The sequence below is a fragment of the Morone saxatilis genome, unplaced genomic scaffold (genome assembly GCF_004916995.1).
Source record: "Morone saxatilis isolate NCDOM2014 unplaced genomic scaffold, NCSU_SB_2.0 Contig9, whole genome shotgun sequence".
Lineage (NCBI taxonomy): Eukaryota > Metazoa > Chordata > Actinopteri > Moronidae > Morone > Morone saxatilis.
The window spans coordinates 5,746,753-5,771,986 of NW_023340268.1; the positions used below are offsets into that span (position 1 = coordinate 5,746,753).

Consider the following 25,234-nt stretch of genomic DNA (forward strand, 5'->3'; position numbering starts at 1 on the left):
TATCTTTTCTAAGTATTTTATTCTATTGTTGTATTTTATTCTATAGTATTTTTTATTGTATTTTAATGTACCTGGCTGCTATGACGACCCAATCTATCTATAAGAAATTAGAATTTATTTGTAAGTAGCATAAAATAGAATTGCTCAAGTAATTAATCAATTAGGTGAACAATTCATTAATTGCACTCAAGTATCAACTGTACTTCAGTGCAGTGCAGGAGTATGTTAGTGAATATACATGAATATTTTACTCTTCACCACTAGTTTGTGTACTTTATTCACCACTGCTTTTCTGCCACCTCTTTATTTCTCCATTCGCTTCACCTGGTGTTTGATTATGGTAATTTGGATGTATTTACACTCTCACACACACTGGATGGCATCATTAAAGTTTGATCTGCCAGTGCGGTACAGCAAATTACGCATGCGCACAGCGCGTTCCTGGGCTTCTAACTGGCGCATGCGCACTTACAAATCCCCAGAACCAGCAGCAGCAGCGGTAGTTCAGGTCAGTCGGTCCAGTCAGCAGTCATCCACGCATCTATCTATATTCCCTTTTCTTAAATTAGCCACTTTAAGCTTCGCGATACCGCCCCCAATTTCAGCCTCGGTACGGAGCCGCCAGGCCGGGACAGAGACGGAGAGAGAGGCCTCGGCCATGGAAGCGCTCGGACCCGGTAAGAAAAATAGAAAAGGAAAATAGAGACAGCCGAGCGAGGAGCGGGGGAGAGAGCGAGCCTGTGTGTGGGACGCGTGTGCGCAAATGCGTCGCTTCACTGGGGGCCGCGGCTGCAGCGAGGCCTCGACGCGCTGACGGGAAAACAAACCCGAGGCCCAGCCCGTGTAGTCCCTGCACACACACACATTTATATACATATATATGTGTGTGTGTGTGTGTGTGTGTGGGGCTTTATTTACACCGAGCGGAAGCCACGTTGTTTCTTTCTGTACGCGGAGGCTCGGTGTGTGTGTGTTGTTGTTGTTTATTATCTGTTATCCTGCAAAGGTCTGCGCGGTTTTTCGTGTGTTATTTATGAGAAGCGACGCACAGCTCCGTCGTGTCGGGGCTGGCATTGTGTGAGTGGGGATTTAACTAGGACCTTCCTTCCTCCTTCCTTCCGCGTCGTGGTGTGTTTACGTTGTTTGTTCACGATGTGTGTCGTGTTTTCTTTCTTTCTTTCTTTCTTTCTTTCTTCTCTTTGGACGCTTAAGTGCGACCTCATTTCTACACGGAGACCTCACAATCCGCTCGAAATGGGATCCAAAACAGCCGACCTGTGTCAAATACTCTCCTTCTGCTACACCACCATCTACGTTTGTACCATCGCCATCAGGAACAGTGCGTCTCCTCGGGCTGCCCTCGTCCAAGATGACAGCGATGGGTGGGAAAAAACAACAACATAAACGCCAATAAAACACACGTTACTGGCGTTAAATGAGCAGACGTGCGTGTTTTTTCATTTTACAGTTGTGGTTTATTGTTTTTTTTTTTTTTTTAATGCGCCTGTGCGGGTTACAGCAGGGGAGGGATGGCGCTTTTTATCGATCACATCTGCGGGGCCAGCTCCATATTATCATCTCCTATATGATAACAAAGGCACTTATTTTGCAGCGATCTGTGATGAAGCATGCGGAGATAAAACCGCCACACACCTGTACACCCGGAGACACAACGTCGTTTGTATTGTCCCAGCATGCAGAATGTGTGTTTACCTCCTTTTTATATTTCTTCTACAGTGTCTTCATTTTGTGTGTGAAATGCGCCCTTTCACACAGGAGGAACTGCAGCTTGCAGAGCAAATCATTTTTCTTGTTTCTCTTTTTTTTTTTTTTTTTTTGCCACAGTGAAGCAGTTGTTTATTTTTGTTGAATTGCTCCATGTCCACACACACACATTGCTCACATGCTCTAGAAGAAGAAAAGGTGGTGGCATTAGGACCAATGTAGATGTATTATTTAAAGGGAGGACATTTGCTTCAGTAGCAGTGTTTCAAAAATACATTTTAAACAGATGTACATGCTGTGCGAGGGGGGTCCAGGGGAATGTTTGGAGACAACACTGTTGTACAACCGTCCACAGGTGTGTTTGAGCCGTGGCAGCCTCATTGTCACACATAATCAGTGCAATCAGGTTTTTATCTATGATGACAGCAGCTGCTACATTGCAAATTTCTCCTGATCCGTCTGAGGTTACCTGCCAGCCGGCTTCATTTTTCAGGCAGGAATCTTACTTAATCAATGTTTACCTTGCGAAGTGGAGCGCAAATGCATGTTTTGCCATTGCAGATGTTATTTAACTTTACATTAAGAATGATAAATGGGGATACAACAATGTGATTTGCATCCAGTACCAATGTCAGACCTTTATACACTAATATTTTACCCATCAGGAGCCTAAGTAGTGTGCACAACCTGCTTTTTTTAAGATTACCTAACATATCCAGCAGCTGTATTAAGTGATATACACTTTGACAAATAAGATCACGCTGTTTAAATTCTGCAATCAGCCAATTAGCATCAGCAAAGTGAGAACAAGAATGATGTATTGAGAAACAAACTAAAAAATGATATCCAACACTGCAAAGAATGCCCCAAATGAGAACAAAGTGTTCACACTGTGAATATTGATTCAAAATGTGCATTTGTCAGCCTCCCCGTGTTCAGTTTTAGAGGGTTTCTTCAGAAACATGCAGTTTTTTGGCTTTTATTTTAGGCAGGTTGTGTGTAAGGATGTGATGAAGGCACAGGGTGTCTTCACAAAGCATTTGGTTTAATCTTTATTTGTTTTTAATTTCCAGATTTGTGAGGTGCGACTGTGGCGTCAAGCGGCGTTCAGAAACAAACTGAAGCACAAATGCACAGATTGTCACAGGAAAGACGTTGATAGAGGCTGACAGACAACAATTCAGTTTAGGTGGTGTGAACGGAGGCAACGATGAGCCAACTCGAGTTGAACATATTTCTACTTAAGCGAGAAAATCACGATTATCCCTAAATAAATGACTTTATTTCATGAACAGAGACGGGGAGAAAAGCCTGGAGGAAAACAAATTAAACTGTAAAATTTGAGAATGTTTGATGATAATCAGTGTGTTACACATAGACTGGGCATGTGTGTTATTCCAGCAAACAGCTGTACTGGCAGTTGGGAAATGCGTCCGTTGGCTCTTTGTGGTCCATGAACATGGGCTGCACAGGTGGAATTTATGTGCAGCGTTAAAGTCAGAATAAGCTGCTCCTGAAGCAACAGCTAGGCATAAAACGTCTCTACACTGAGGGGCGGATATGTCCTCCTTATGAATGGTCTTTCTCAGTACTGCTGCTTTTCCACAATCTAGTGTAGTACCTTAATCCAGGTGATATGCAGGTGTGGGCGTCAGCGCGCGCTCCATGCTCAGTGCCGCTAGTCTCTGACTCATCACCAGGCCAAGCCATCATCCTCATGCTTAGCTTAAGCCCGGCTGTCTCTCTGCTTGATCACACTGTGGTTACCAGGGACACGCATAGCATTAGTAGGCTCTACAGTGCCCGAGTGGCAAACCTGTCCCTCGCAAATGTGAGCACACGTTAAACGTTGGATCGGTGGAGAGAAAACTCTGCGTAGTAGGGGCAGGAAGGTCAGCACTCTTTGTGCTGTGTTTGTGTTGCTCTTTGAAGACGCGAGTGGTCAATTTTGGATCCAAGCTGAAAGACGCACGCAGACTACATAAGGAGCAGGAAGACTTGCTGGCCTCCAGTGCATCAGTCATTTTCTGCGCCAGGAAAAGCTAATTTCACTTCCTCTGTTACTCAAAGTAGATGCAGCTCTGTGTCACTGGGAGCAGCAGCATAAGATCATGCAGGAAGCTTGCTTGACGGGTTGCTTTAAATGCCACCTTTTGACAAGTCTGCAGGGTTTCTTTTTATTTAAAACATTTTATTGATAAGCTATTATGTCAAACAAAGGATTTAGAGACTTTATGTGCTACAGTTAAGACTTGCAAGACTTCAATAATGCATGAAGAAATGTATAAAACCCACAATTGGCATACAAAATGTACATTTTTATGAAGACTAGACTAATGAACATTTAAAAATTGCTTGTGGCATTCATGCACATGAAAAAGGCATATTGAGAAAAGCAAACCGTTGTCTTGTAGATGGGGCATAATGTCATTTTGTCCCGCTTTAATTTCTCGTACTCTGCTATTTTGGATTGCCTGCGTGGTCATGTGATGTTTCTCCTGAACCATCTCGTGTCAGGAGCTGTTGGTGATATATATATATATATATATTTTTTTTTTTTGTCTGCTTGTCTGTACCCATATTTTCCCCATGATAGATTTTTGTTGTGGCACTAAAATATTTACATGAATGTAGGCCATGTTATTATTTTTTTTCCTCATCGTAGAGGCAGTGCAAAACTGAAGTGACCCAACATTTACTCCAAGCGTTACTCTGGTTCAGGGTGAGGCAGCCAGCGGCTTTTTAGCCCCTTTCCTGTGGCTCCCTGTGGCTTTCACAACAAAAATTCAATAACGTGTTTTTTTTTTATTTTCAATATATTTTTGCTCTGGCGTGATGTATCGCGCTCAGAGAGGATTATCTCTGGGTATCTTTTTTGGAACACAAAACAGAATGTCTCTTTTGATAGAAATGGTGGCCGACCCATGCTCTCAGTTCCTTATTTGAATACAACATACCCATTCTTGTTCGTGTTTGCTTCTTGATTTTTGTTTTCATGTCATTTGGGTTTGGTAAGATTAATTGATTAGTTGATGGGCATAAAAATAACTTTTTTAAGCAAAAATAGTGAAGAAAGACTGTTTTCAGCTTCTCACATGAGAGGATTTTCTGTCATATCATTGACAGCTGAATATCTTTTGGTCTTGGGCCATTGGTCAAGACAAGAGACAAGACATTTGAAGTCCCATTGGGGTTTTTTCACTATTTTTTTCAGACGCTAAACAGTTATTCCCACAATTATTGGTTGCAGCTCTGTATTGTGCTTCTTCATTCTGGTTGATCAGCACACAAACTAACCACAGATGTTGCAGAAAGAAGAAAAACAACAAACCTAATCAATTGCATGGTGCAAGTGAGAAACTAATTTAGAGCTGAAATGATTGGTCTACTAGCTGATTGATGGAAAACTAATCTGCTACCGTTCTGATAATTAAATTACTAATTTCAGCCAAAAACCTCCTTGTGTCAGTTGTGAGAATGTGTTGCTTTTTTAGTACTGTAGTTTTTGGCTGTTGGTCAGACAAACAAGCAATCTGAAGATGTCAAGTTGCGCTTAAGGACTATTTTGACATTTTAAAGACCGACCAATGAATCCACTAATTGAGAAAATGATTGGATGGAGATGAATTGATAATGAAAATAATTGGTAGTTGCAGCCATAAACTCCTTATTTAAAAACCTCAGGCGGCTCGGCAGTGTAGTAGTGGTAAGTAGATGGGTTGTGGAGGGAAGGATGGGTTCAGGCATTTCTTGTTGAGACACACACATATCTAAGAGTAGTAGTGTGGCAGCTGAGGAGGCTATATATAGGTCCAGCTATGTTTTTGGTGAAAGTGGAAGAGGAAGACCTTGAACTCACTGCACCTCTCTCACACAGAGACCTCTGCAGTACCTGTTTGTGCGCCCAGTGAGCAGAAAAAATAAGATACCCATGTTCAATGTCAGACAATTCAATACATTAGACTTGCGGTATGAATTAGCCTCGTGTGGTGTAGCATTAAACTGCGTTTCCGCTCAATTTTTTGCCCACCCCCATAAACATGGAGGACAAAATGTTATATAGACACATTTTCCTGCTTGTAAAGCTTTCCGTGCACGCCATCAAAAACATACCAAACTGGAGGCATAAATGCATGCACTGTTACTATTGAATTGAAATGCACTTTACCGTGCTTGTGATGCATAATGTAGAATTATACACAATTTTCAGCCTTCAGCAAAGCGTAGAACACTTGGTACGCCTTTTGTTGCCATCAGTAACAAGGCCAGTAGGACAAAGTAGAGTGAATCATCAGGTGATTTCAATCCAAGTCGTGACAAAGAAGAGCAGAATGCAACAAACAGCTTCTTATTTGAGACTGTATCATAAACATAATGATGTAGAAAAGCTGAGTGATGTTATAATCAAGCTAATGGTTTATTTGTATGATAGAGGAGGAGGGGGAGGATAAGGGGGAGGAGTGGGTAGCAGGGGAGATGATTTGGGGCCCAGGCAAGATGAGGGCATGTTCGGAAGCGTATTTCCAGGAAGCGATGGGGAGGGTCCCGATTGTCTGTGCTCTCGCGCTTCACTTGCTAACTGGAGCGTGTGGGTGCAGGGAGTTCAGGAGGACCCCCGCAGTCCCCTAGCTGTCAGTTGACAAAAGCATTAAGCAGCCTCCTCAAGCTTCCTTCAACGCAATATTATTTTAACTTTGTTTATGTATATATATATTTTGCCTTTGGAGTATGCTCTCAATCATTCGCCTGCTTTTGTCCCAACTAAACAAATTCCTTTTTGAACATTTTGCAGACACTCTTGTACAGAGTGAGGACCAAAACAACAGATCATGGAAGATTTCAACAGAGCAGGCATCACAGTAGCTCCTTCCTTCCATGTCAATGAGTCGTGTTGATGTAAGAGATAGATGATGCGTCGTTATTAGGTTTACTTGTAGCTAGATGAGGCCCGAGGTCTCTTTTAACTGGTGACATAAGCACTGCAGCCATTGTTTCCCTCCATTGCCTGCAGCTTTTTAATGCTACAATTTAAGACTCGTAAGCACCACACCTGTGTCAGGTACCCGTGTACATGCACATGCATACGCTGTATGTAATGTGATGATTGAGATGTATGTGTGCGGCGTGTACTGTGTGTAACGGTAATCCCAGACTCTGTGTGTGGCACTCCTCCATATGGCGCTGCTGCTGTCTGTCTGAGAGGAGCTCGGTCTTTGTCTCGGCGTGAGGGGTGGGCGCCCTGTGTGTCTGGGTGGAGCTGGGGGGCGGGCTGAAAGATAATTGGAGGTCATTGTTTCGCCAGCCCCCTTGTTGACCCATGTAGGTCAGGGGCCAGAGTTACGGATCACTCAAAGCGTGTATGTGGGTTTCTAAGGCCATTTCAGTGCATTCAAGCAGGTGTCACTGATGAGATTGTTTGCAACAAGCTTGGCGTTGCGTCGCGCACATTCATTTTTAAAATTCGACATTGAGTGCAAAGATGAGCACACTCTCGCTGTCGCCACCTTTTGTTCACATTCAAAGTAAATGGCTAACGTGCTTCATTTGAAGTCTGTTAAAATGATATTCATGCAAACTAGTGTCAGCAATGTCAATAAAAAGCCCGCATAAACTGTAAAATGTGATAAAACCAATAAGTAACGTTATGTTACGACATATTTCAGTACAATCACTTTCCTTTCTCCGCTCTCTCTAGGCCCGCCCGCACCAACCTCTCTGTTTCAGCCTCCACGGCGTCCCGGCCTTGGCACGGTGGGAAAACCCATCCGGCTCCTTGCCAACCACTTCCAGGTGCAGATTCCCAAGATTGATGTCTATCACTATGATATCGACATCAAGCCTGAGAAACGGCCTCGGAGGGTCAACAGGTAAATTAACAGTCAAGTTTGGGCAGAAAATGCGCACAGGGATGGGGAGGTTTTGTTCATTGGAGGTTTTGTCTTTTTGATATTAATGATTTTGAAATGCCAGTTGCATCTGTGTGTAACCACAGACTGTCCAGGGAGAAACTCTGGGAGCAAGAAGTTTTAGTTACTAGTAAAAAGGGCAATAACGCAAAAGAACCATTTTGTTTGACTGCAGTATGAAACTGCATGGTCATTTTTTTGTTCATGTTGTCACCAGAAATAATGTTATGTCACTGGTATGCCTGTGTGTTTTTTGGCTCACATCCTGTCCCTGTTTTCTAGGGAGGTTGTGGACACCATGGTGCGGCACTTCAAGATGCAAATCTTTGGAGACCGACAGCCTGGCTACGACGGGAAGAGAAACATGTACACAGCACATCCACTGCCGATTGGGAGAGACAGGGTCGGTATCTCAAACACTTGAACCTTTGGTTTCATCAGCATGTACCACAGAATAAATGTGTCTTTAAAAACAGTGTGTAAATGTGTCTGCCATGTTGAAAAATCTCTCTGCTCTAAATGATTCCTCAATGAGAGAAATGGTTTGCATTTAAGAACTTTTTAAACAAATACTCATATATAACAGTGTCAAGCTGTTTCCTCTAACCTTTTCCTTAGTTTTCCTAGTTTATCAGTTTTAGCTTCTTGTTTACACTCTTTGACACTGGCTGTGCTAATGTAATGTTTTAATGTTTGTTCATCTTTTGTTGTTTCAAAGACAAATCGATTCATCACAGACAGATATTTCTGTGTTGCTCTTTATTCAGTCTACTTGCTTGCTCTGTGGTATTTATTACCTGTCTCTCCCTGTCACTTGTTCTTTTTTGTTTCCATCTCTCCCCTTTGTCCTTTTCGTCTTCCTCTCTTTTCAATCTGAAGGTGGATCTGGAGGTGACTCTGCCTGGCGAGGGGAAAGATCAGACGTTTAAGGTGTCTTTGCAGTGGGTGTCTGTGGTCAGTCTTCAGATGCTGCTGGAAGCCCTGTCGGGTCACCTTAACGAGGTCCCTGAAGACTCCGTTCAGGCTCTGGATGTCATCACGCGGCACCTGCCTTCCATGAGGTACCGTCACTCACCACCTCTGCCTTTTTACAAACACACTGCCCCCATCTTTTTCGCATCTGTTGACAGAGTTATTGCTTTTCATCTTTTGTCTGTATTACTTAATTTCCTGCTGTCTTGTGTCTTCCTGATTAAATCATATTACACAATTTAATTGTTGTGTTTACTGCAGCAGCTTTTGTAGCACTGCAACCACTGAACCACAGGGCACTGCCTTCCTGATATGTTTGTGTCCATCTATAAATGGATTTTCGAGTCTGTTGCCGTTGATTTTGGTATCATATCACATCACACTAAAATTGTGACGCATTGCATTCGGACGATAAACCAATTCACTGCACTCTTATACTCAAACCTTTTTTTTGTTGGTACTGATACGTTTGTGTGTGTTTAGACTTTTTACTACATTGTTTCTTAACACAGATTATTAAGTGCACATTTTCAGACTCACCGTTTAATTTAATACCCCTTTTATGTAAATTTGCAAACAAACATATCTTTTTAAGTGGTCCTCCTGTGCTTTTACTGTCTGATACAAGTTGAAATAATAATCCAACTCATTTGAATCTTAATCTGGTTGATAATTATAAAAAGACTTCTGGACGGTTAATTAATTGTGCTTTGTGTTGATTGATTTGATCGTTTATGTGTCTTCTGTGTTTTTCTTTGTACACAGGTATACTCCTGTGGGGAGGTCGTTTTTCTCCCCTCCGGAGGGCTATTACCATCCTCTGGGCGGAGGCAGGGAGGTGTGGTTTGGTTTCCATCAATCTGTCCGTCCTGCCATGTGGAACATGATGCTCAACATCGATGGTAAGACCTGATTGATTTAAGTTGTAACTCTCACTACATTACTTTAAAAACCTCAGTACACTTATTTGCTATAATCGATATGACTATACCTGTTGTACAGTATTCTGTGTCAGGCCGATATTTGATGTGGGTGATAAGTGATGGATATAAGATTTCTGTGACACAGCAAACTGTCTTGTGTTTGACATTTGCCCGTGGTTTTAGTTTAAACCCACGAGTTGTGGCCTGATTTTTATTTTTATTTTTATTTTTTCTGCTCACTTTGCTTCCTACACAGACTTATTGCATTATCGGGCAACATTTAAATAAATACGATTAGTTGAGTGACATTTTAGTTGTGGCATGTGACCACTATCTGCTAATGTGAGATGAATTGGCTTGCAAAAAAATAACCTGTGCAGCATTGAAATGTTGATTTTAGAAATCCAATGTCAACGTTATGAATGAAGCCTCCAACTATTTATTACAGCCCTAGTTAAGTCCCACCCTTGTGCTATAACATTATAAACCAAACAGTGTTATGGCTGCCTTTAAACTCATATCTATTACTCAAATCGAACCTCTGGGATGGTGTTCAATCATCACTCCTATATCTCAAACATGGCCCCCAATGATTCATCCACTTGCATTTAAAAAAAAAAAAAACTAAAAACATGTCTGTTTTCAGTTTCAACACCAGTTAAATCAGTTGAAATTGTAAAAGTCAGTCTTTCACAAGGCATTTTGGCACCAGAGCAAGTTCCTGAATCTATTAAGAGTCAAGCTGTAGTTGAGCTGTCTATTTCACACCAAGACTAAGAACACTTCTTATTCTATGACACTAAGACGGAGATCATCATGTGATTAGAAACACAGGTCCTGGGGTGAAATGGTTTGCATAGTATGTTTCTTTGCATTCACTCAGTTATATTGAGGAGATTAAGTCATGTTGTAGAAAGATGTTTAGCAGTCTGTAGCTGTTGCTGATGAGGTCAGGATTCAGTATAGCTGCAAGAAGGTGCTTTAAAACAGTCACTGCTGCATCCCCACTCCTCAATTCTACAGTTTGACCACACTCTACCTGTGATATACACTGTCATATACTCATTTTCCTTGCAGCTTTTATTGTTTTATGGGACTGATTGTTCTGAATAATATCTTATCTGTTCTACCCCCCAGTGTCAGCAACGGCTTTCTACCGCGCTCAGCCTGTGATAGAGTTCATGTGCGAGGTGCTAGATATACAGAACATCAACGAACAGACCAAACCACTGACTGACTCGCAGCGCGTCAAATTCACCAAGGAAATAAGAGGTGAGCACTCAATATCAGCGCACACGCACATTTACCAACAAGTAATGGAAGGCCAACATTAATAGGCATGCACACATTATATGCACAGCTTCTGTGACTCACTGTGTATCAGATTCACCACAGAGATTGCAGAAAGACACATGCATGTTTGTTTTTATGCAGTGTGTAATAGCTAAAGAATCTATACCCACACCTGACACATAATCATGCTGTATACCCATTACACACATACACTGCTTAACACACACTAATACTGAAGCTCAGGTAACAAAGGATTGTGTTTCTGCCTTTTGAACAGAAACTGTCTCAAATCAGAAATTTTGCCCATGAGATTGTGTTCATAGCGGATCTCTTGAATAAAGCTGTGCTTTTATTCATAACTCTAAGAATGTTTGAAATGCAAGAAAAAAACTGAACTATTCCAAGCAGCTCCAGTCTCTGTTTGTCTTTTTTTAATTATGTAATTGTAAATGCACAAAGAACCACTCAATAACCTTGCAGGAGTGAATGGCATTTTACAGATTTGATATTTTGACCCAAACAGTGTGGAATTTCAACCGCACATTTTCTTCGGCAGACACATGTAAGCTCTCTCAATTCTCCTTTTGGTTTGTGTTTTGAGCAGAGTTGTGACAAATGTGTAAAAGGAAACTGCAGAGAGCTGAAACACCCTGTATGCTATTGACTGCCTTGTCAGCATTTATCTTTATCATGGCATGAAAAATAACAGTAGTGAAACAGAAGAGTACAGTTCCAACCTGCTAAATGTAAAGCTAATATTTCAAAATATTTTAAATTACAGTTGGACCGAAGATGTTACTGCTTCTTCACATGATTCCGTATCCATTCTGTCTTGAATGTTTTTAAACAGGCTTAAAAGTTGAGGTCACACACTGTGGTCAAATGAAGAGGAAGTACCGTGTGTGCAATGTAACGCGCCGGCCTGCAAGCCACCAAACGTAAGTGCTGTTCCTACACTTATCAGTTTGTTCACCCTCATATGTCAGCACAGGCAATGTTGTGTGTATGTGTGTGGTGTAATGGACCAAAGCACCACAACAATGTAAGACCTGTTAGATATACAATTACTGCAACTTTGGTCATATTTTCCTTTTTTTGTGTTTTTTGTTTTACATACTTGTGTACTTATTTGTGCTTTGCCCACATTTTCCATTTATTCACAGGTTCCCCTTACAGCTTGAGAACGGCCAAGCCATGGAGTGCACAGTAGCTCAGTATTTCAAGCAGAAGTACAATCTGCAGCTCAAGTATCCACATTTACCCTGCCTGCAAGTAGGGCAAGAACAGAAGCACACCTACCTTCCCCTGGAGGTGAGAAAGTGGCTGTTTTTTGAAGCATAAAAATCCTTATTTTAATTAAGATACCTAATTTAAATGTCCCACTGTCCATTCCCCTTATCATATTTAATTTTGTTTTAATTAATGAAATGTTTCTTCCTGCTCTATAGGTGTGTAATATAGTAGCAGGCCAGCGCTGTATCAAGAAACTGACAGACAACCAGACATCCACCATGATCAAAGCTACAGCGCGCTCAGCCCCCGACAGACAGGAGGAGATCAGTAGACTGGTGAGTGCTGTTTCCCTCTTGGGGTGGGAGTAAGAAAGGCTGCTGGCATTTGATTTTTCTTTAAGGACTTCTAATTTTCAGTTGCAGCCGCTTCTATGAACTCAGCCTTGCCTAAAGAGAGAAATTGAAGTTTTTATATAGTTGTTCTTTCTTATTCTTAATCTCTAATTCCCCTTTTATTTTCTCTTCATTTCCTAGGTCAAAAGTAACAGCATGGTCGGGGGCCCGGACCCTTACCTGAAGGAATTTGGCATTGTTGTGCACAATGACATGACAGAGGTGACAGGGCGTGTTCTCCCAGCGCCCATGCTACAGTATGGGGGCCGGGTGAGTACAGACACAGGGAGGGACTGTGGCAGGGTGAGTACTGGGCAGGGGCTGCACTCTGGGGGCGCAAACCTGACTGGGACCGCACAGGGTGGGGGGCATCATAGAGTGAATGATGGGACATGGGGGGAAGATCCAGGGTGAACAGTATATTTCTGAGATTAATGAATATTAATACCTATATCTGAGCTACTGCTTTTTTACTAAATGGTATATAGAGTTGTCTCAGAGTGTGAGATAGTCTTTCAAGTGCCTTTGGTTGTGCAAGAATATTTCCCATTCCTTTTCACCAAAGAAAATATGAGGTGACTCACAGTTGGAGTACTTCTATGACTCAAATGGACATCACATTCCTGCCGTTGAGTCATCAGTACAAAAGATGAACAACTGTGTTAGAAAATATCTGGTTGCTTTAAAAAAGTGGCAGCTACAATTCTGTGCACATAAAAACGTAAGGTGAGAAGTTAATTAAGATTCCCACGCTGCATTTCTGTAGGAAACATACAGAGACCTTTTTAAAATTCTGGTATTTACGCTAATGGCAAGTAAAAGTTGTCGTTTACGGTGCTGTACTGATAATACGATCTACAGCGTAAATGAACTCACTGTTTAATTTTGGGTCAATTTTAGATGCATTTAGCAACTATGGCGCAGTGTTTTGTCTTAATTGCACCTTTTAGAAGCATTTTAATTTTGCTACATCTTTGATTTGTGCTCTGACTGGCTACTTCAGTATAGCAACAGCAGCCAAGGCTCATGGGTATCGCAGTATTTAAAGCCGTCTGCCATGCCATACTGATGGACAAAACATGATTTCTTAGATCAGAACAACTGAAACTGGTGGCTAAAACAGAAAACCTATAGGATTGTTACATTGTCTAAGAATGTGTTTCTATGTTGAGTAAAATTGAGGACATCTTAAAAGGAAATACAGAATAGAGAAGAAAAAAAAACACTTGCAGAACCAGAGGCTCTTCAGATTTTGCAACTCTTATATACTGTAGATGAATGTCAGTTACTTCATGAGCTGACTAGATACATAAATATATGCAGACCTATAAGACCTGGAACTTGCCCCGTGTTATAATCCTGTGGCGCATCTCTGCAGTCTATGAAGTGCATCTATTGTATTCTCTTTCCTTTCACTGACGCAGCTTTTAAAGTATGTAAATATTGCGGTGCATGTAAATGAAGGCTTCAGTTTTCACCTGTTGCATTTAGTAGTGTCAGTGGAGGAATGGAGATGAGGATTAAGTCATTGCAGACTGCTGAGATTCAGCCACTGAATCCCAAATCAGCCTTTTGGAGAGAAATGTTTTTTTGAGCAGGCCTGTATGGATCTGAAATGCTATCATTTGCATCCGGCTTGTCAACAGACGACGTAACCTGGAGCCTTTTCTCTGGACAAGAATTACCAATTTCTTTATTTTTTTTTTTTTTACATAAATTCAGACTTTATACTCCTACATTGCTGCCTGGCTGTCAGGCATGAAGAGGCTGAATTGAGATTCAAGGATTGTGTGTAAGGGGGAGGAATGGATGTGCTGTCAACAGGAGTACGATAAGACTCGTAGCCACCCAGCATTAATGTAAAACCTGTGGAGGGAATGTGTCTTTATCTCCCATCTGAAAATGAAAAGGTTAATAAAAATACTACATGTGCTGGAATATAACTCCACATTCAGAGGCAGCGTTCAATGGTTCTGCTAAGATAAGATGAAACTTTAATGATCCCTGTGGGGAAATTGGTTCAGTGTATGGGCCAGCTTTCCCTCCTTTTTTTTTTTTTCTCTACTTCATTTGTAATTGTTCTTCAGAGAATTACAGCAGATTGTTGCTTGAAAAAAATATGGCAGTGCCAAGCTTAAATCCCTTTGTTGGCTGCTTGAACTATACGTTGGTTAATTTACCAAAGATCCTATCACCACACTCTCCTTGGCCACTTGCCTGTTGGGATATCGAGTCTAATCGGCTTCCAGTGAAATGCCCTTAAATGTAGACTGAAAGCTTTTCCCATTTGAATGAATGAAACATACACACTGTTTATTTTAAAATGGCATGCTGATGTTGGCGGACATACAGTTGCATCAGTATCAGTATTGAGTATTGACAAAAACAAAAATGAATACTCCCTGAAGTGAGTATGTCCAACATCTGAGATGGGAAAAGCTGCAGTCAATTTCCTGTGTAACATACACTGATGACACTTTTATATTACTGACAACAACCTGTAAATGTTTATCAGATTGTTTCAAATCCTGAAACTTGATCATGTTGAAGATTATTTTGAGACGATCTTGTAATGAGTTGAGAAGCTCTTCACTTTTCTTGGCATACAACTCTCAAGTAGTTCATTGTGATCTCTGGTTTTGGAGAATAAAGGCTCTTAATGGCCTTTGGCAAATCTCGTTAACTTAATTGAAAGCTACTGCCCTTTGAATTTATATTCACAACCACACTCGTAGTGGGGGCACTCACCTAATGATGTGCCTTTGAATAGATACACTACTCTTGTTCACTGTCCATGCCAGGACTCCTGATATGGGAAGCTATAAAACCAGCGTATTTATGTGCCATAAAAGAACAGAGCATTTCTCTTCTTCTAAACGAGTCTCACAATGCCTGCTACAGACTGTGTATGTCTAGTGCCCATTAATACTTCATGCACAGGCACTCAGACATCATTATATACCAAAACTGATATAAATGTATAAAACCAGCTTTGAAGCATTTCAGTGTGCATAGAATAGTTTGTACGGTGTCTGTAGGCCAGCTGGCTGGGCGTTTTAATGCATTCTGTTTATCTGTATAAGATAGAAAAATCAAAGTGTGGGTTAGGATGTAGTACCTTTTGTATTGGCTCATCCAATCAGTGGGTTGACTAAGAGAGTAGGGACTCTCTCCGCAGAATAAGACAGTGGCCACGCCCAACCAGGGCGTGTGGGACATGAGAGGGAAGCAGTTCTATGCTGGAATCGAGATCAAGGTCTGGGCTGTGGCCTGCTTCGCTCCACAGAAACAGTGTCGAGAGGACCTGCTGAAGTGAGTCATGTCATCAACTGTTGTGTATAGCTTTATGAGGAGGTGTGTCCAGATTAAAATAGTAATGGATTATGCTTTTCAATAGGAGTTTCACCGACCAGCTTCGAAAGATCTCCAAGGACGCTGGGATGCCCATTCAAGGCCAGCCTTGTTTCTGTAAATACGCCCAAGGAGCTGACAGTGTGGAGCCCATGTTCAAACACCTCAAGATGTCTTATGTAGGCCTGCAGCTGATTGTGGTCATCCTGCCTGGCAAAACACCAGTCTATGGTAAGAGATTAATAATTCGTGCATTTTAGTGAATAAGGAAGAAGATGTGAGAATAGGAATGAAATTGTTTTGTTTTTTTATTCTACAGTAATTTTGTTTTTTTATTAAAATATTGTGATATTTATCTTTGTTATCTCTGTTTTCGTCTGCAGCTGAGGTAAAGCGGGTGGGGGACACACTCCTTGGCATGGCAACCCAGTGCGTGCAGGTGAAGAACGTAGTGAAGACGTCCCCTCAGACCCTCTCCAACCTGTGCCTCAAGATCAATGCCAAGCTGGGAGGCATCAACAACGTCCTCGTACCTCATCAGAGGTCAGCACGGATTTTTGTTTTCTTCTTCGTTGCAGTCCAGATGAGAGTCTGGAATGCTTCTTGGCTTTGAATGTTGTAGATTGGTCAGATGCTTTCTGAACACAAATAGTCCCCTGGTAATCATGTGGTAAAGAGCAATCCAAGTTGTCGTAATAATCTAATCATTTTAATTTAAAATTAAGCTGTTCTTGGTATTTTATCTGGTGCCTAAATTCAGAGAATCTTTTTAATTTTGTATAATGATACTTGGACATTTTATCGCGCATAATTTCCTTCATGGTCGTGCTGTTTTCTGTTTTATAAATTGAAAAATAAATGTGATGTACTGGCTTATGAACATCTTCTTTTCTTTCTTTTGCTTATCCTGTACTTGGTTCAGGCCCTCTGTGTTCCAGCAGCCCGTCATCTTCCTGGGTGCAGATGTCACACATCCTCCAGCAGGTGATGGGAAGAAGCCGTCCATCGCGGCCGTGGTGGGCAGCATGGATGGCCACCCCAGCCGTTACTGCGCCACGGTGCGAGTGCAGACGTCTAGACAAGACATGTCCCAGGTAACTGCATTGTGTGTGTACGTTTGGATTTTTGTACTATCAATGAACAGTTAATTTTTACTCTTATTAAATGAGTAATTCCTTTTTTTAAAATCAGGTTTTAATGCATCACTCTCTGCAACATTTAGGCTATTTGTTAGTAATTTATAATGTTACAAGATGTCAGTTTAAGACTTTTTTCCCATCAAAGCCTGATGTTTTTGTTCACAGTTCAGAGTCAAAATGAGTTGTTGTTTTTTCTTTTTAGGAGCAGCTCTTTAGTCAGGAGGTAATCCAAGACCTGACCAACATGGTGCGGGAGCTGCTCATCCAGTTCTACAAGTCCACGCGCTTCAAGCCCACACGAATCATCTATTATCGTGGCGGTGTGTCAGAAGGACAAATGAAACAGGTGAGAGATTGGCACGTGGCCGCCTACCCTTGGCAGAGTTTTACCAGTTATTTTCATGCTCATCTCGAGCTTATTTCTGCCATATTTTTGCCATTTTGGCGTGCAAGTCCCACATGAAATCTTTTTAGGCAGGAATTGCAGCTGTGATTCATTGTGAGAGGAGGCTGAAAAAACTTTGAAGATGAAGCCACAAAGAATATGCCATCCAAATAAATTAAAATGTGAAATAAACATAGAAACATTGTATGCAGTAGCAGTGTATCATGTATGTGTGTGTCTGTTTTTGTATTTTTAGGTAGCGTGGCCGGAGCTGATAGCCATCAGGAAGGCCTGTATCAGTCTGGAGGAGGATTACAGGCCGGGCATTACCTACATCGTGGTTCAGAAACGTCACCACACTCGTCTCTTCTGCTCCGACAAAGCTGAGAGGGTCAGTAGTCACTCCACTGCGATGTGTGGTATTTTAATCACTTTCTATTGTACAACACTGTGTCATGTGTCTCTTAACTGTAATGTAATTGATCGCCCCCTGCAGGTTGGGAAGAGCGGTAACGTCCCAGCAGGAACCACAGTGGACAGCACCATCACACACCCGTCCGAGTTCGACTTCTACCTGTGCAGCCATGCTGGGATTCAGGTAGGGCTGCAAAGTTTACCAAAATATTATAAAAAACGCAATATGGCCAAGTGCAATATTAAAAAAATAATTGTTTTTGTTCAAATTGTGATATAAAAATTTATAATTGTATATAATTCCCTAAATGGGAATTATATCACAATTGCAATATCTGTTAGTCATGCAGCCCTAAATTCAGGTGAGGGATACTCACTCACACACTGAGGTTTTTTTGGTCAATTAAATGTTGTCAGTTTTATAAGAAATCTCATGCAACTTTGCATTGCTCCCTCCAGGTCTCTAAGTCTCTTTTGCAGTTTTGAAATGGTGATGATTTGGCACATTTAGACAAATTAGTTCAGTGGAAATTGTCCTCAGGGGTACGGCAATTTTGCTATGTGGTTACCGCGATAATGATGCTTAATGATGCTTAATGACAATAAACGGCATGATTTGGATGCTTTTTTTGACCCATCAGATGGTTTGGCTGTTATTTAAAGTGTAACACTAACCACAAACTATCTTTTCAATATGAAACACTTGCCCACTGTAAATTTAAAAGATGGCTGTAAAAAGTGGAACCAGACACTTGCAGTGGCTCGTACATACGTACATTACAGCATTTACTTCTTGCTCTTCAGTTTGGTCAGGAGAACTACTCCGTCCTATCTCACTTACCTTTTGAGTTCAATGCTGCACTTCTGTAAACATATGGGAATTCCTGTATACAAAGAACCACAGTGGGGTTCTTATGCTGAAAATGAAAAGATGGTTTTCGAGTGACTAAGTAAATGTTGCACTTTATTACACCATTACATGAAATTATCAGTACAGTATGACCTCTAACATGTTGTGTTCCATCTCTCCTCAGGGAACCAGTCGTCCCTCCCACTACCACGTCCTGTGGGATGACAACTGTTTCACCGCCGATGAACTGCAGCTCCTCACCTACCAGCTGTGCCACACCTATGTCCGCTGCACGCGCTCCGTCTCCATCCCAGCACCGGCCTACTACGCCAGACTAGTGGCTTTCCGAGCTCGCTACCACCTGGTGGACAAAGATCATGACAGGTGAGGCTGCCCTGGATATCTGTGGTCCCAGTTCAAGAAAGATTATTAGCTGGAGACTTGGACCAAACCCAGAGGGACAAGTACTGTGTGATAGCATTTACACCCCTTTGTAAAAGCATCCTAAAGCACCCTTGTTTTCCTGCCAAATATGTTTTCTGGTTTGGATGTGTATGTTGTACAGAGCTAGGGTCTAGTCTGTTCTTTTTGTCTCTGCAAAGCATGTTATAAAATTTGTTTTTTAAAAAGTGATTTAAAAAAGATATTTTCAAATTTAGTGTAGAGGAGGGGCGGGAGAGAAAGCTCTCCGGACTGACCCTAGACCAGTAGACGCACATGTGTTTCCAGAGGCAACAACAAGGCTTTCGATTCCTGTTTTCATCCCTGCAGCCTCCATTTCCTGCATTTTTATGATGTGATATCATTCCTGACAGTCAACGTAAACCCTGCCTTTGTCTGTCTTGCAGTGCTGAAGGCAGCCACGTGTCGGGTCAAAGTAATGGCCGGGACCCCCAGGCATTGGCCAAGGCAGTTCAGATCCACTATGATACCCAGCACACCATGTACTTCGCCTGAGCTAGCGAGCACGTCAGCCAGCCCACCCGCGGATTCCCTTCCTTTCTGTCTTTTTCATCTCTTTTTTTTTTTTTTGCCAGTCTCTCCCTCTTTCTCTCTCTTTTTCTTCTCCCACATCTTTTTCTCTCTCCTTGTAGTCTGTCTCTTTCTCTTCACACTCACTCTAATTTTCTGAATCTGCACCAAAGCGGCTCTTGGACGAGGGAGACCTGCTGTGTCCCTATGTCCAGCAGGTTTTTGTTTCAAGGAACAATCAGCCAACCAGCGTTCCCAATCGAGCCGCCTTTCAAACCAGCAATCCAGCACTGCGATCCCTGAGGGTTTCCAGTGCACAAAAGAAAAGAAAAAACGACAAAAAAAACAAACAAACCATACACACATACTACAAGTTGAGCCATTATTTTGAGTTTGTTTTTTCTATTTGAATGTCTGCACTCTTGTGTTTGTAAGATACACTGAGCAAGGGAGTGGATTGGCACAATCTGTGTCAGCGCAGCTCTTTAGCTCTCCCAGCTAAGCAGGACTCTTATCTACTTTTACCTCAAAGCCCCTTTGGGCAAAATCTGTCACAAGGTCTTGGGTTTATTGGGTGGTGGGGAGGGAACTCTACAGGAAAAGAGATGGAGGGGAGTCGACCTTTTGAGAATGAAAAATATATATATAGATATATATATATATATATATTTTTTTTTTTTTCCTTTTTATGAGCGTGTGTTTTAACTTTTTCTCCTTTACGGTCTTTTACAAGCGAGGTGACCTGGGTGTCATGCCCATTACTACTTTCCTCTCATCTAAGCGAAGAATACGCAAGTCTGTGTGCGTGTGTTTGTGTGCGTGCGTGCGTGTGTGTGTGTGCGTGCATGCATCTCTGTATATACATGTACTGCTGTATGAGAGTTTGTGTATGCATGTGTGTTTCATGGCAGGCCACTGAATTGTAAAGGGAAATCAAGGAGATAACTGCTGTAAATGCCTCAGATTTGTTGTTTTTATATTCACACATACAGTACATATAAGCATATATTTACATCTATAGAGCAACTTTGAGACATATGACTTAAAAACAGGCCTCCATAGAGGCTGGTGTGGGTATTTGTAGTAGTCCTGGGTCACTTATTAATTGAAATGCTTTGAATTACATTTTGAACGCGTATGTTTGACGTGCTGCCAGTGCAGTATGGGTGGGATTTGCACCTTTGGGAGCCAGCTACTCCTTTTTGTGCCTCAAAACATCACTGAATTCCAGAAAAAAAAGTAACTCAATCCATTTTGAGTAGTAAGTGAAGTCAGGTCCGACGTGTAGCAGTAGTAACCGTGGTCTGGCCTGTGACTGGCTCAGCATTGGGACCTGTTGAATGGCTGAAGGCATTAAACACAGAGTATGGTCTTATCAGCCTTGCTTTCTGTGTGAAAAGCAGGATCTTATTTTTCTTTGGACCTGATTATCTGAAAGATTATATGATGACACGGCTGGACGTTGCTTTTCTTCATTTTTTTTTTTTTTTTTTTTTTGTAGTAGTTTCAAGGGCCGGAAACCAACGTAGTTTTTAGAGGTCTCCTTTGCTAATACTGGCCAATTCATTGCACTGACCCGGGACGCTAGGCAAGCAACAGAGGGCACTCTCAATCTCTCGTACCTTTATGCATTTATACATACGAATCAACAAAGCAGATTTGTAAAAGTTTAATATAAGATGTTTTGTGGTTATCTTAAAAAAAAAAAAACTGTTGTTTAGAATTAGTAGTTTACCATTGATGTTGTTGTTGTTATCGTTGTTGTCAATGTTGTTACTATTGTGATGATGAAATTTTACGGTTGGCAGCGAAGCCAGTTATATAGTTACTAGTGCGACTTCAGGAATAGACTTCAGTTGTTGAGCTGCAGGTTAAGGGGTTAGAGCTTTGGGTTGGACATTTTTTTTTGTAGCATTCTGGTTAATGGTAAGAAGAAGTAGGCCCCAGGATGGATGAACTCATGCTTCCTCTGTAGGTTCTGATGCGAGTAAAATTTAGCAGCAGTTTTGAGGTATTGTGTAGCACTCCGACTGGTAGATTGGATCTGCTTGTGTACATCATTCAGCTGGTAACGGTTGGTTTTGATCAGATAGATGGAGACAATCAGGGATTGTAATCAGAATGAACCTAGATTAAGGGATTTGTTAAAAAGCGGTTTGCGATAGGCAATGAGTTGAATTTTTAGACTTTTTAAAAAATTGTTTCTATTACTCTGTGTGTATTTGAAGTATACCCATCTTAAAGTCTCAGCTATTTGACGGTGTTTGTTTCATATTTTTATGCATTTTTAACACTGGATTAAATGAATTGACAATAAGCATAAGCACTGCCCTTGGACCCCCTGTACAAACACTCGGCATACTGTAGAAAACGCGGTGACATCGGCTGCGCTGTGGTGACGGTTGCACAAAGTGGTGCCCCCTGGTGTTGCGATCGGATTAAGATGTAGGACAGGAAGAGTTTGGAGAAACAGTCGACGTGCACGCCTCATCAGGGGGGGACAGCTCAGTGGAAGCCCTTTTGTAATAAACCACCCGTAAAGCAGCAGGTTTACTATGAATGAGTTTGAGCACCTGCCTGTTGAAGGCGTGGGCGTTGGCATCGGCTAGGAGCAGAGAAGCAGGAAACAAGGAGGGCTGGAAGGGGGGGGGGGGGATTGGGAGGATGTTGTCCAGGCATTGCATGCAATAAGTTTTACTCTTTGTTTAAAGGGGGCAGATCAATTTTTAAAATGTGCACTAGTTTTACCAAGCCAATTGGGCTGTGATTGAGTATTCATCTGGCATCTCTAATGGGCAGTGATTTGATGTTTTATATCCTTCACAATATTTGATCATTAAACTCCAGTCGAAATAAATGATCACTCTGTTTGTAACATGACATTGCAAAGCAATATTAACCCAGTTCTAGTTTTCAAATGTGGAAAAACAAAGCTATAATTCTACTCATTGTGGTTGTTGGTCTACTCTCGCAATTGTGTCTCTGTACTTTTTTTTTATTTTTATTTTTAAGATTATTTTTATTTGCTTGTATCAATCAGTGGGAATGTGCATTTGGTGGAATAGTTATGTAGGCTTTAGACAATTTCCTTTTTAAAGTAACAAAATGTAGACTTTGCTCGCCTGCATGCCAGAGTATTGTCCTTTTTAAAAAAGAAAAAAAAGAAAACCCTTTTGGAATCATATTTATTATGAGAGAAAAAAATGTATTGCTTTTTTTTTTTTTTTCTTTTTTTTTTGGGGTAAATGTTTATCAATTTAAGTGGGACTGTTTTAGGCTAGCAATATTTGTCCAGTCTCTCTAAGACGCATTTTAAAGATTCCTACACAAATGTCAGTAATTTTGGGAAGGTACACTTTTTTGAGGCGAGGGGGTCCAGCTCCTTTGCGTTGTGTTCAAATTCAAAACGAGGTACTTTCTTTCAAACGTGACCCGGTTAAAGACCTAACCCCTCTCCTCTTGCCAGGTTGCCTGTAGCGAGCATCCATTTTGTCTCCTTCGTTCCTGGTTTGTACCTGTGGCCACGCCTCTTGGTGGGGGCTCTCCTGTCTCCATGGCAACTCTGCTGACCCCTCACAAATGCACTTCCTCTTTGTGAAGGGGTCCCCATGGCATCAGCGGAGCAGGATTACCTCTTTTTAACCTTTTTAAAAAAAGATCCATAATTCTTTCTGTGCCCCCGATAGAAAGAGAGCATGAATTATTTTTAAATTCCTCTCACTTTGATATATTGTTATATCTTAACGGATTTGTAATTTGACATTGTGTATCGTGTATTTTAATTTTATTTTATTTTCCCTTTTCGGTTCCTTTTTTGGGGGGTTGTTATAGCTCTGCTCTGTTTCTTTTCTTTTTTTTCTGCTAGTGGTCTCTGAAGCTGTGTGTGATTGTTTAATAGCAATAAGAATCATAGAATTGGAACATTCCATTTCAGTGAATGGAACATTCTGATTCTGTGAATGAACGGAGCCCTTTTCTGACCAGTTGTGAGAGGGCGAGGCCTGTTGTAGCCCCGCCCCCAGCACAGGGCCATTCACTTGCTGTTATTGCTATTATGTGATATGTTCAAATACATATTTTTTTTTTTTTTTTTAGCCTGCAGGGAATTCTTGTGTTAATGTGCAAAGTAATAAATTGGTATTTTATGCCTATAACATAGCTGATGTGTTTTCATCATTGATGACAGATGTTTTGTTATTCTATTGAAAAGTACAGCTAGTTGAATTAACAACCGATTAAAACCAAAGCCTCTATGTGCATGTATATGGTCACTAGATGGCATTCTTTACCAAGGTAAATGGGATCACTTGATAACTGAGAAGAGTAAAACATTAATGATCTGTCCAATTCCTCACCTTGATGGTCATTTAAGAACAGCTGAGTGAGGCATGGAGATATTAAAGCACCTCGCTGATGACAAGTTGTTATCTAACCATGTTAACATAAAGTGTAGATGCAGCCATAGTCATACTGAATTTGAGTCCATGTAACAATCTCATATTTCATACATATTGTAACAATCTCATATTTCATACAAAGTTAATGTAATCTTTAATCCCTGAGATTGTATATGAACCTAAGGGTCTATGGGCTTTCATACAAATACACTAAAACACCAAACAGTTTGTCATAATAGCTCAAGGGTTAACCTAGACATCTAAAACACTAAAAAATGAATTACTGCAACTGGTAAACCTGTGTAGCAGCTCTAAATATTGTATATTTGTTTGGCACCATTTAACGTCCTGGCAGGTACACGGGCAAAACAAGAAAGGAAGGTGTTTTTGTCTGTGCCTTTTTTAATGTTAAATGTCTTTAAGGCGTTATCAGTCACATAAGTAGGGCAAGCATTCACAAATGATCCTCTTGCATTTTTCTTTGTGTTAGATTGTTCTTACACACAGGTTTCAGGCTGAAAAATGTAAGATAAAAGTTATTCACACAACATAATGTACTATATATTACTATTTTGACTATAATAGTAAAATACAAGAGCAAACTGCAAAAAATTTGCATTTGCTTGACAGCTCTGTCATGTTTAAACAGTTTTATTAATGATCAGTAGTATATTGATTTCAAAAACTTTTATAGAGGTATTAATTAATTAAATCTCTGATTTGTCCATAAATGTGTTACTAAATGTTTATTATTTGATTTAAATGTAACATTTAAGTCTTGCTGCAGTTATCATTTACAAAAACATTTAAAAAATAATTTCTTTCCAGTAACTTTGGATATACTGCTGCAACTATTGTGTTGGTAGCACCTCCCTCCCCTCTTGGTGCCTCAGGTAAAAGAGGTCATGGAGTCAGCTGGTATGACCTCTTTGGGACAAGGGAATTCAGAGATATCATCATGAAAATATACGTTGTTAAATTAAAACCATATCTCTTTATTACAATGAATATAAGGCTACGTGGCATTAACTGGTGTAACTTCAATACCACGCTGTATTGGACTGCTATAGGAAAATGCCTACAGCTGTGTTTATTCACTCACACTGGACAGCCATCATTGGTATGTGTCACCTTCCTTTGCTTCCCTTTGTGTATCATTCCCTCTCCTCTCCTGTTTCCTGTGTCCTGGCCGGTTGTCATGACCACCGTTACCAAGGAGATCGGAGGCTACAGAAGAAAGGAAACCTGAACCACAGATCTTGATGCCCCGATATTTAATTCA

General features: G+C 41.0%; 1 protein-coding gene across 6 annotated transcripts; it reads left to right on the forward strand.

The window, feature by feature from the left end:
- Positions 1-476: 476 nt before the first annotated feature.
- On the forward strand, positions 477-21,357 carry ago4 (argonaute RISC component 4). 6 transcript variants are annotated; one of them, XM_035680951.1, is made up of 20 exons: positions 477-677; positions 7,421-7,592; positions 7,914-8,034; positions 8,511-8,692; positions 9,369-9,505; positions 10,664-10,798; positions 11,343-11,381; positions 11,670-11,757; positions 11,983-12,130; positions 12,268-12,387; positions 12,586-12,747; positions 15,608-15,756; positions 15,842-16,026; positions 16,179-16,338; positions 16,718-16,889; positions 17,137-17,280; positions 17,576-17,710; positions 17,816-17,917; positions 18,768-18,967; positions 19,432-21,357. In XM_035680951.1, the coding sequence occupies exons 1-20, from the start codon at positions 659-661 to the stop codon at positions 19,538-19,540; spliced, it is 2,679 nt and encodes an 892-aa protein (XP_035536844.1). In that variant the 5' UTR covers positions 477-658; the 3' UTR covers positions 19,541-21,357. The 6 variants fall into 6 exon arrangements, with proteins under 6 accessions (XP_035536844.1, XP_035536847.1, XP_035536848.1 ...); XM_035680954.1 differs by having other exon boundaries at positions 12,586-12,714; positions 15,623-15,756; XM_035680952.1 differs by having other exon boundaries at positions 478-677; positions 15,623-15,756.
- Positions 21,358-25,234: the final 3,877 nt, after the last annotated feature.